The sequence below is a fragment of the Ceratotherium simum genome, chromosome 27 (genome assembly GCF_057802395.1).
Source record: "Ceratotherium simum simum isolate JZ-2026a chromosome 27, ASM5780239v1, whole genome shotgun sequence".
Lineage (NCBI taxonomy): Eukaryota > Metazoa > Chordata > Mammalia > Perissodactyla > Rhinocerotidae > Ceratotherium > Ceratotherium simum.
Window position 1 is genome coordinate 28,657,080 of NC_141926.1, and position 11,879 is coordinate 28,668,958.

Here is an 11,879-nt window from a genome sequence, read left to right on the forward strand (position 1 = left end):
GCCCTCAGTTGTTAACGCTTCCGCAGCCCTGAACTCATTTCTAACCAGCTGTACTTCTGCCGTTCTTTATTCTTTGGTGCGAGGTAGTCGCTCGGCTGTTTCAAATTGTTTTTAAATTAGCTGGTCAAGTCGACCCTGGTGCCATGGGCACAGGACTCATTACTCAGGCACTTCACGTTCTTAAACAAAGTTGTTCAGAAGAGTGGGCTCGTGTTGTCCCTCATCTTCTTCAGTGGGTTGAGAGCAAGCACGGCTATCTGGAATTCATTGCCATTTTTTAATGTCTCAAGACATTTAATCGCAATAAAAATTCAGCGGATTTTGTGTGTGGTGGTTGAGGTAAAATGGTGGGCTGGGGGAGAGATTGTGAAGCTCTTGCCTGGGCAAGAGCACTTTTATTTTAATAGTTCCTCAGAGTCTTGTGCTATTTTGAAACAAAGACAGATCTAGCCTAGCTCCCTAAACCTGTCACTTTTTTTCTTTTTGCAAATCATCCTGCTGCAAAACTCTCAAAAAGCTGAAAAACAGTCCTGACAATAAACGATTAGAAGTATTAGGGTGAACTCAGTACATATTTGAATGTCTCTCCTTCTCTGATGAGAATAGCCACTCATTTTTAACATGGCCTCATTGCTACAGTGCCTTGCTCTCATCTGGCTGTATGAACTCTGCACTGTGTAGCCCTCTCAAATCTCTGCCCCCAAAATGAATTTCATAATATTTGACCTTTTAATCTAGCAAATCAAGCCCTTCTGTAATTAAATTAAACTTTTTATGGGATGAACCTAACTATTAAATGTCATCTTATCTACAGCAGCAGAAGCTGAAACAGAAACATCAGACACTGTAGACAAGACAGAGTCAAAACAGATCATTAACACCAGACTAAATGCCTTTAGACTGTTTTACAATGACTTCATGCTTAGCTGTTGAAAATAAGTGGTCAAAAACTATGTTGCTGTCTGTTCAAAGAATACAAAGTAATATACCAAATACGTTTACTTTGAAGAATGTCTGGAACATCTCTGAAAAAGATTAACAGTTTTGCATGGACATATGAGTGCTGGTGAATGGAATTGCTGGTTTTGAGACGGAAAGCACTAAATGTAGACATGCTATATTATGTTCATAAGACAGCCCTTGGTTAATAACAGCTAATGGAAAATGAGAAAAAATCAATTAGAATATACAGAATGAAAATAAATATTAGAAGATATGGCCCATACTGCCATTAAATACTAAGAAATATTTTACCTCTCTCTTATGCACTTTAAAATGCATTTAAACTTATGATTAAAAATTCTTTTAGGGGCTGGCCTGGTGGTGTAGTGGTTAAGTTCGCACACTCTGCTTCAGTGGCCTGAGGTTCACAGGTTCGGATCCCGGGCATGTACTTATGCACCACTCATCAAGCCATGCTGTGGCAGGCATCCCACATACAAAGTACGGGAAGGTGGGCACAGATGTTAGCCCAGTGCCAATCTTCCTCAGCAAAAAGAGGAGGATTGTCCACAGATGTTAGCTCAGGGCTAATTTTCCTCACCCAAAAAAAAAAAAAAATTCTTTCAAAGCATGTGAATAATAAAGGAATGAAGTTCAGTCCTAATTTTCGAACCTCAAAAATAATTGCTGTCTTATTCTAGTCTCCAAAAGAAATTCAAACAGATCTGATAAAAACAGGAAAAAATCTGAATGAAATTTGCTGCATTGTATCACCTTTATGTTTTGCGAAGATCTGTTTTCTGATTAATAAAGCTGCAGGGACGATTTGTCGCAGGAAGATACATATGTTCTTCTGTGAGATCAGGAAGGAGATGGTGATGCCCTGTTACTATGAACAGTAAAGGAAAGAGATGTTGTCTGCAAAGCACTGAACACTGGGCTTAGTGCATAGCAGGTGCTCAAAAAATACCTTTCCCATTAAATAAACCCATTCAGCGAAAGTGTGATCAGATACTGCTTTTCGCATAGGACAATTGGTCTGATCCCTCCAACTTAAAATGTTTGCCTAGCTGGGTTAGTATCTTCCTCGTCAAAGTTTAAGAGAGCATAGACGTGTTCTGGGTGGAGCTAATGCAGATTGGTGTTACTATTTCTCTACAATGACAAGAGTGTGATAGAATGGAGAGGACTTTGCAGTTGAGTAGACCTATTTTCTAATCCAGTAGGAATACAAAGGACCATGTCCTAACTCTCTTCTATGAATCTGGGCCTCTGTGTGCTTTATTAGCTTTCGAGTGACTTGGATAATCTTCAACGTTTGTAAACTACAGGTATAGATAATAGAGTTGCAGCAGACATGGCTGAAATCCATGCTCTGGCTCTAGCCACTTCTGGAATAGTTCCAGTGTGCACTCCAGTTGTCTAATAGCAATGTCTTTAACTTCTGCCCCAGGTCTCCTCCAATGCCAAAGACTGTGGTGGGAGTGAGTTTCAGCAACCAATGGGGGATATAAGCCAATGGATCAATGTTGCCTGTCCATCTTCAGGTGGACAATTTTGGGAGGCATTCTGTGGACATCTCTGTTGGTGCAAGTAGAGTAATGCACCATTTATCACAGCAGCAATCTTGAAATCACACCCTTATATGAAATTTTCCCCCTTATCTGTCCCATACTTCTTGCAACCTCAATCCTGTTACCTGGAATCGTCTCCCAAATGAACTTCTGCACACACATTCTTAGCTCAAGTGCTACTTTTGGGATAACTCAAGCTAATATGATAAATAATATAGTGGCTAAAAACATGCCCAGGAGAGAGCAGGACATCCAGATTCTAAGTGGGGATCCTGTAGCACATGCAACAAGAGGGCAAATTAAAAATAAGTGATGTCCAGAAGGGCAAGTGGATTTTTGTTCAGAAGTGTGTCCAGTGCCATAGGATGGCAAAGAGAGGCGGGCACAAAAGCGGTCCAAGTTTGCATGGTCTGTTTGAGCAGAAGACAGGTCAGGCCCTGGATTCTCTTATACAGATGCCAACAAGAGCAAAGGCATCACCTGGGAAGAGGAGATGCTGATGGAGTGTTTGGAGAATCTCAAGAAGTACATCCCCGGAACAAAAATGATCTTAGCCAGTGTGTAGTAAAGAACCTTACTGAAGCGAGGGTTGACCTTTGCCCTTGGCTCCTGGGAAGTAATCTCCAAACCCTTGGACTATCTGCCTCATATGAGTGTCTTTGCTTATCTGGAGACCATGGGCCAGATAGATAGTCTATGCTCACAATGTGATTTAGGTGGTGGAGGGACTTGGGCAACGTGGTATCACTTCAACTCCTGGAGAGACTGGAGACTAAAGTCAGCCATGTGGAAGGTCAATCATGTCTATTTGCTGAGCCCCAATAAACCTTAGGACACTGAGGCTCGGGTGAACTTCCCCAGTTGGTAATACTTCGTGCATGTTGTCACACATCATCGCTGGGAGAAATTGTGGCTGTCTGCACCACTCCACCTAGAGGAGATAACTAGAAGTTCTGCACCTTGGTGTCTTGTAGCCCTGCCTTATGTGACTCTTCCCTCTGCTGGTTTTAATTTGTGTCCTTTTGCTGGTGAGTATAATGGTTTTTCTGAGTTATGGGAGTCCTTCTAGCAAATTATGAAACCTGAGGCTGGTCTTGAAGACTCTCAAACTTATAGTTGGTGTCAGAATTGAGGATGGTCATGGGGACTTCTGAACTTTTCAGCTGGCCTAATAGGAAGGGAGAAAGGGCAGACTTGATAACTAATTTCAAAAATGCTACTAATGAGCCATAGCTATCCCCTACCTTATTTATTACATGATAGAAATCTCTCACAACTTTTTTTTAAACAGGTGCCTTATTTCAATTGATCTGATAAACCAGAACTCAGCTCATGAATGGCTGATAATCCTGGTTTGTTGAACAGTCCTGATTTAAATAAAACTGGCTGGTAGTTAAATGACTATGATCATGCTTTTTGATTTTTGATCGTAATTCTGGTTCAGAAACTGCTATCACTATTTCCCCTTCTAAAGACACAACTGAAATTGAGGCTAGGTTGGAATTTGTTGGTCTAACTTTCATAAAGGTGTTGATTGCTATCTCACAACCTACAGAAGATTGGTTTTACATTTAAATTTATATAACTGGCTATATGAATATATTTAAGTACAGAGGAAATCTCTTCACTGTCCCATAGAGAGAACAAGACTTACTTGTGCTTGAATTTGTGTTCATCAGTCTGTCTAAAGGCCAGATCTGAAGATGAGTTAGTAATGCCCACTTTATTTTTATTTTTTTGTCTTTCCTATGTCAAGTTCAATAATGATCTATAAGGTCAGATGCTTTTAAAATCAGAGTGACAAGATATAGTAGCATGTTAAAATTTGCTTTTGGATTGTTTACTGTCTATGTCACACTAAGTTGGAATTCAGGGTGCAACTGAGGAAGACACTGATGTAGTTCTGAAAGAATTCAATATCTATGACTGTATCAAGAGCCTTGCTTGGGCTTGGGGTGATGTCACCAGAGTGTATGAATGGCATCTGAAAGACGACACTAGAGAGTTTTGGCCATGACTTCAAGGGATTGCCAAGTATTAGGAGGTTGCAAAAATCAACAAGGCTGTGGTTGAGATGGCAAACAACTGTAACCTGGGTGTGGATGAGGATGACATTGAGGAGCTCCTAGAGGTGGTTCCTGAGAAACTGATGAATGAGGAGTTGTTGGACCTGGAACAGGAATGCGTGGCTGAAAAAGAGGCAAGAGAAAAGGAAACCACCCGAGAAGAAAAAGAAGAACCTCCAAGAAAATTCACAGTGAAGGGATTAGCAGAAGCTTTTGCAGACCTCAATAAAACCCTTAAAAAGTTTGAAGACCTAGACCCAACACCAAAAGATTTTCATTAATAGAGAGAAATGTTCATGGTACATTATCTGCTTGCCAGCAAATGGATAATGGAAAAAAAGAAACAAACCAAGTAAACCACCATGGACATATTTCTGAAAAGAGTGATACATCGTCAAGAAGAGCCTCTGACAGGTCTGTCAGGAGGTATTCCAGAAGAAGGCATTGTTATCATAGGAGATGACATCGCCATGCTTGTTATTGTCCCTGAAGACCTTCTGGTGGGACAAGATGTGGAGATGGAAGATAGTGATATTGATGATCCTGACCCTGTGTAGACATAGACTAATGTGTGTGTTTATGTATTAATTTTTTTTTAAAGTTTTTTTAATCTTTGTAGTAAAAAAAATTTTTTTAAGTAGAAAAAAGCTTATAGAATGGGGATATAAAAAAGAAAATATTTTTTTACACCTGTGCAATGTACTTGTGTTTTAGGTTAAGTATTATTATGAAAGAGGCAAAAAGTTAAAAAAAATTTTAAAGTTTATAAAGTAAAAAAGTTATGGTAAGCTAAGGTTAATTTATTATTGAAAGAAAAATTGTTTTATAAATTTAGTGTAGCCTAGGTGTACAGTGTTTATAAAGTCTACACTAGTGTCCAGTAATGTCCTAGGCTTTCACATTCACTCACCACTCACTCACTGACTCACCCAGAGGAACTTCCAGTCCTGCATGCTCCATTTGTGGTCAGTGCACTATACAGGTGTACCATTTTTTATCTTTTATACTTTATTTTTATTGTAACTTTTCTGTGTTTAGATATGTTTAGACACACAAACACATAACGATTGTGTTACAATTGCCTACAGTATTCAGTACAGTAACGTGCTGTGCAGGTTTGTAGCCCAGGAGCAATAGACTATACCATAGAGCCTAGGTGTGTAGTAGGCTATACCATCTAGGTTTTTGTAAGTACACTCTATGATGTTTGCACAACAACGTGATGGCCTAATAATGCATTTCTCAGAACACGTCTCCATCGTTAAGTGAAGCGTGGCTGTAATTTGCTACAGCAGCAAAAGGAAAGGAATACAGCTCCCTGATACTCCCCCAAACTGCCACCTTGTCACGCCCAACAAACATAAACCTCCCTTTTTTCATTTTCCCAAAACAGGGGATTGAGGAGGTGCTATTCTTCCAGAATTTTTTCTGCAATCCTCTTTATGCATGTTAGTTTGCGTCCTACTGTTTGACTCAATAACACATCATGGACATCTTTATGAGAATAGTTTTAAGTCGATTTCACTCTCTTTAGTATTGGCTTCGTATTTGGGAGAATATTGTCATTTCTTTGAAACATGTTTGATCCTTTTATAATGAACAACCACTTGCAGTAGCAGAGTTGGCTCCTGCTGCACTGAAAGGAGTCTGACTTCCCCTGGGAGGAGCCACTGTCCCCAAGCCCACTCTATGTCTCATGGGGATCTTGAGCTCTGGCACCCTTCAATACCCACAAACTAGACTTGGATGACTACTCTCTCATTTCCCTTTGGCTAAAGAGACTGGGGTACAGCCACTCATGGCAGAATCCCAGGGATGGACTAGAGAGTCTGAGCCTGGGCCTGCCAGAGACACTAGGAGAGTGAGATGTGGTTTCATGAAATGAAAGGTGCCAATAGAGCCCGACGAGGACCTGCGCCCTCCCCACAGGACCCCTTCTGAAGATGACGTGGTGGAAGGACCCTTCCCACGGCCACCTTGGGAGGCCTGTGCTGAAGATGGCAGGGCCACACGAGGGAAGGAGCCCAGGTCACTGTGTCACCCCAAGAGAGTCACTCCCACACAGGAACGCCTGGATTGAACAGGGACATGCTGGCTCCACCCAAATCCATGAAATGTTAAGACTGCCAGTCCCTATTGATGACTCTTGTTAGGATTGGAATCATGGTCTCTTAATTAATACCTTTAGGGACACCCTTCAGTCCTGGGCCCTTGCTTGTCCCCAGTGACCAAACACAAGGAGAGAGAGATCCTCGGAGCAGGAAGATCCTGGGAGCCTTGTGGGCAGTCCCAGGCATCCCTGCAGAGAAGGAAACTTTAAAACAGGAGAAGGGGCCTCACCAAGGGATGGCCCCCCCACTCTGCCCTGACTTGCTCCTGTGCACAGAAAGGGACATCGCTTGGCCCTGCTTTGACCCCCTAGGTGTGCTGTAGGGCCAGGTGAGCCTAGAGGAATAGGCTGCCATCAGCCCTTTCCACCTCCCTCAGTGCCTGGAGAAGTGAGATCACTTCCTACTTTCCAAGTTCATTTAGGGGTCTGTTTCCTAGAACCTGGCTGGCCTCCCCTCCCCCAACCAACTGATCAGCCCTGGTTGCCGGGCACCTGTTTACTTTTGAGATAGAACAATCCTCAGGGTTCTGAGTGGTCAGTTGTGGCCCACAGGACACTGGCACTTGGAGGCAGAGCTGCAGAGCCCTCCCCAGCCATGGAGGGCCTGCTGCCTGCCGTCGGATCCACTTTCCAGTTGATCCTGGAGCACCTGTGGGGTGCTCTGCTGGTGATTTCTGAAAGCCTGAGACAAGTGCCAGCTCTCCCTGCGTTTCCCTGGGAGATCCTGGTATGTACTGTGGTGGCGGTGCTGGTGGTTTTGATAGTAAAGAGAGGACAGACTTTAAGAAGTGGGACAGCACTAGGTGAAAGGTGTTCTGCCCACGATGAAGTCGGTGGAAAACGTGGTGAGAATATTGGACCCGTGATCCAAGACGCTGAAGCCCTTGAGTCGCCTGGGGGGGAGGCCAGTCCTCTCCTGTTACAAACCTTGTGCTTGTCAGCAATAAATACAAACCTGAGCAGGTTATCACTTCAGGACACTGTTGACTTTCTGGAAAAGGCACGGAAGAGCCACCCTCCTAAAATTTCCCAAGCAACTGATGCAAAACCCATCTTAGCATCAGAGAAGGATGGAGAACAACTCCAGAACACAACGAATGATTTGAACGGAAACACTCATTCTCCAGAAAGTCCACTCGTGCTCTGCCAAGATGTGTCGAGATGGAAGGAGAGAGCACAGGAAAAGGAGAGGGAGAAGGAAAGGGTGGAGCAGTCGAACACACGAATGCAGCAGATCCTGAAAGATAAAGTCAGCCAGATCCTATCAGTGGTTGCAGACCTGCTGCAGACCATCCCTTTGCCTGACCTCCTTGGCGACCAAGTGGATGACAGGAATGGTGAAGTCCAGCCAAAGAGGGAAGCAGGAAAGGGCGAGCACCCCGTCCATGGGTCAGAGGTTGATCGGAAGGGCGTCAGCGATGATGCTGACCTCGGTGTGCCCCTTCAAAGTCCCGAAGAGGAACATCCGGAAAGAGCCGGACAATCGTGGGAAGAAAAGCAAATGGACGAAGAGCTTCTTGGACAAATACTCTCTCTCCAAACTGAGGAAGCCTCTTTACAGCATGAAAACTCAAAGCTTGAAAGTGAGATTCAGCAGCTGAAGAAGAAACTTCAAGTTCTGCCTGATCTACAGGACGATCACATCATGCAACTTCACAGACAACTGTTCGCGGAGGAAAGGGTCTGCTCAGAGCTGGACAAGCAACTCCTCAGCGTGTGTAGAGACCTGAACTCCACGTGTCAGCTTCGCGACCTCTACAAGAAGATGGCTGAAGACGTGGCCGAAGAAGTGGCGAGATGCACTTCCTACTATCACAAGGAGAAGCTCTTCCAGAAGAAAAGAGAGGAGGAAAGCTGGGGGGCAGCCGTGCTGGCTGAGAGAAAGCTCAAGGAGCTCAGAAGAGAAAATAAGCACAACCGGCAGAGGCTGGCCGTGTACGAGGCCAGGTTCCAGCCTCTCCTGGGAGGCCCTTTGGCTCCAGCTGCTCCACCTGCAGCCTCCAGAGGCCCGGAAGTGTGGGGGATCCCCTGGGCCAGCTGGCCCCCCCAGGAAGGAGGAGGGTCCTGCCCCGAGGCCGCGGGGACCGGGGCTCCCCTGCAGGTGTGACTCAGCCTCCACAGCAGCTGGGCCTCAGGCCCCACCCGCGGCAGAGCCTCTGCACCTGTGCGCTCTTTGCAAAGAAATTTTGATTTTGTCTTTTTAGTTTAGCTACTATGACTTAATTGATTATTCTGATTCAAGTAGATAAACCACTCGAATTTGTAAGATATTTTTTCAAATAAAGTTTATTTAATGCAATTCTTATCAATAGTTGATTTCTATGTCCTTGGACCCTCTGGAATAAGATAGTATAAGGGTTGTATTTAGATAAAATGAAAGGTCACTATTATTTAATCCATCATTGAAGTTGGACATAGAGTTGTAGAAAACAATCAAGACCATTTCTGTGTGCTCTGAGCTGTTATTAGAAATCTGTAAAGTAACTTAATATTTGCCTGGATAAATTAGATTGGTATTAGAAACCAATGGAACGAAAAAGAGAAAAAAACTTCAACACACCACCATTCATATTCATAATGTTTTTATTTACTTCTGAAGTCATAGATTAATTTGGAGGATAATTTTAGATAATTTGCAGTCGTTATTTTGTTTTGTAAGTTTTTTTAATGTATGTTGTGTTAAGATAGTGTTTGTTGTTGAGACATTTCTCAATTTCATGCAGTCAATATAAGGGTTTTCCCTTGGTGGCAATCACATATGCGTGCGCATGCACACACACACACGCACACACAAAGCACAGTGCAGATATAGAATACTTTATTTCAGTACCTAAGGAAAATGTAAAATTAAGAGATTCAATTTTGAAAAGTTATTTTAACTAGATTAAAGAAAAAGATCATGCAAATCCACTGGTATGTACACAAAGGAATCCTAAATATATACACAGAAAGGAGAGTTACCTGATGTATGCAACAAAATTCCAACTAGAAACACTTCACCCAAATGGTGCAGACGAAGAGACGGAGATGCAGCAGTTTCTGGAGCTGAGATGGGGAGAAGGGACGGACCAAGGATGGGGGGCTCCCAGGTGCCAGCAAGAGGGAAGTTGTTCCCAGCCCTGGGCTGGAGGGAGGAGCGGGAGGTGGTGTCCTCTGGGCCCAGGAGGGGCTGTCATGGGAACAGGGAAAACTGCCCCCACCCCCTGTCCTCCTGTCCTCCCATTCCCTGCTGGACCATGAGGCAGCCCCCCAGAGGCCTGGCTAGTGCAGGCAGGGGAGTCAGCCCCGGGCACAGAGCAGGCTGGAAAAGGGCCCAGAAGGATCTGGAGAAGAACCAGCACACTTGACTCTGTCTGATCCACAGTGTGTGGATTTCTTTGCCTTCATCCACATCCATTCACATGTACCCGTGGAGCTTCTGCAAGGTCTTGGGCACTGTGCCAGGTGTGTGGGAGGCAGCGATGGACAACACAGCCCGATGAGGACTGTGGACCCCAGAGCTTACATCCTGGTGAGGGGCGAGGTCAGGTAATAAAGAAAAAGAGACGAAGGATGGAAATACGTGCTCTACAGACAGTTCCAATGGAGGGAGGGGTAAGGCGGGATGATGGGTAACACCCAGTAGGTGACATTCATGCTGAGATGAAAGGTAAGAGGAGTTAGCCTGGCAGGTCTGGGGCAGAATGTTCCAGGCAGAGAGAACAGGAGGTGGAGAGGCCTGAGAGATGGGCTTCTGGGGCAGGGGAAATGGGACTAAGACGATGGGGAGGGGGAGGTGGGCAGGGAGAAGGACCCACCACACAGAGGTCTCTCTAGTGCAGTGTGGTGACACCAGGGGACCTTGTAGACCTGGAGGGGAAAGGGTGGGTGGCTGGGGACACAGTGTGGTGTGTAGTCTACACGATCTCCCTATGTGGCGAGTGGAATGTGGGGTGGGGGTAGGAGGCAGGATTTTGATGAGGGGTCTCACAGGGGTCTGCATGGAGCCCTGGCTTGGTCGTCAGGGAGATGGAGGAGGAGGACAGATGGGGGCTGTGTTTGGCTGTTGTGGGGTCCCAGAAGAGGAATGAAGAATGACTCTTAAAACTTCTCTGATAACCTGTGTACTGTCTGCACTACATTAAGTAAATCTTAGTAAAATCTCTGCAGGGGAACCCGAATAAGGGTCAGCAGGGCGCAGGTGTAGTCCACTCAGTGAAAAGCCTGGTATTCTATGGAGTGGAACGTGGAGTAGGCGTGTCCACTGGGACTTCCGTGTGGCTCCTACCATCTCTGAAGGCCCTGGGGATCAGATGGTCTCACTTCTCAGGTGGTCCAACCGTGGGGACTCCAAGGGCAGGTCCAGGAGAGGCTCGAGGGCAGCGGGAGGATTCTCCATGCACTCCCTGAGTTGAGCCGATACGATGCCACTGGTGGAGACACCAAGATGAATACCAAGTTGACTCCAGCAGAGTGCACGGCCAGTGGAAGAGAGAGACTCAAGGACTAGAAGTGCTCGTGAAGGTGATTCGTGCGCCCATTGCTGGCGCTGAGCCTGGCTCTCTAACTGTCCCTGCAGGAGGCTGGGGGGTGGGGTGTGGTCAGGGAGGGCTCCTTGGAGGAGGTGACCCCTGAGCTCAATACTGGGTAAGGGTAAGAAGGAGTTATCAACAGTGCTTCACACGCTTTCAGGGACATATGAATCACTTGGAGATCTTGTTACAAAGCAGATTCTGATTCATCAGGTCTCGGGTGGGCCTGAATCCCTGCACTGCTCCCAGGTAATGTCCACACTGGGACTGGACAGAGAATAGCAAGGATCTTGAGATGATTTGGGGGAAAAACGTGAGAAAGATAAAGGGGACAGGAGTGTCTCTGGCCAAGGTCCACCCAGGCACAGACGCGAAGGTACAGACAGCCTGGCAGAGCTGATGTGTCACTTGTGCAGGCGACCTGCTCCCAATTATCCTCTCGAATGCTCCTGTCTACCATGGCCGGATCCTGTTCCAAGTACACGTCCTGTTTCAGAGGAGCATGATGAATACAGACTTGGGGTTGCTCTTGGGGAAGCCAGCCGTGTGGGACCCATTTTAGCTCCAGAATGCCCTAGTCAGTCGATGGCCCCACGTCCCCTCGCTTGCTCAGCCCAGACACCTGGGGACCCTCCTGACCCGCCCTCATTCCTCACCCTCTGCATCCAATGCATCA

General features: G+C 45.6%; 1 protein-coding gene across 1 annotated transcript; it reads left to right on the plus strand.

Annotated features, from left to right (window-relative positions):
- Positions 1-7,287: 7,287 nt before the first annotated feature.
- LOC147913464 (melanoma inhibitory activity protein 2-like) lies at positions 7,288-8,799 on the plus strand. Its single transcript, XM_087418222.1, has one exon. The coding sequence runs from the start codon at positions 7,288-7,290 to the stop codon at positions 8,797-8,799; it is 1,512 nt and encodes a 503-aa protein (XP_087274348.1).
- The last annotated feature ends 3,080 nt before the right edge of the window (positions 8,800-11,879 follow it).

Bases quoted from the DNA above. Each gene is read 5' to 3' on its own strand.
- LOC147913464 (XM_087418222.1), top strand. From the start codon at position 7,288: ATGGAGGGCCTGCTGCCTGCCGTCGGATCCACTTTCCAGTTGATCCTG.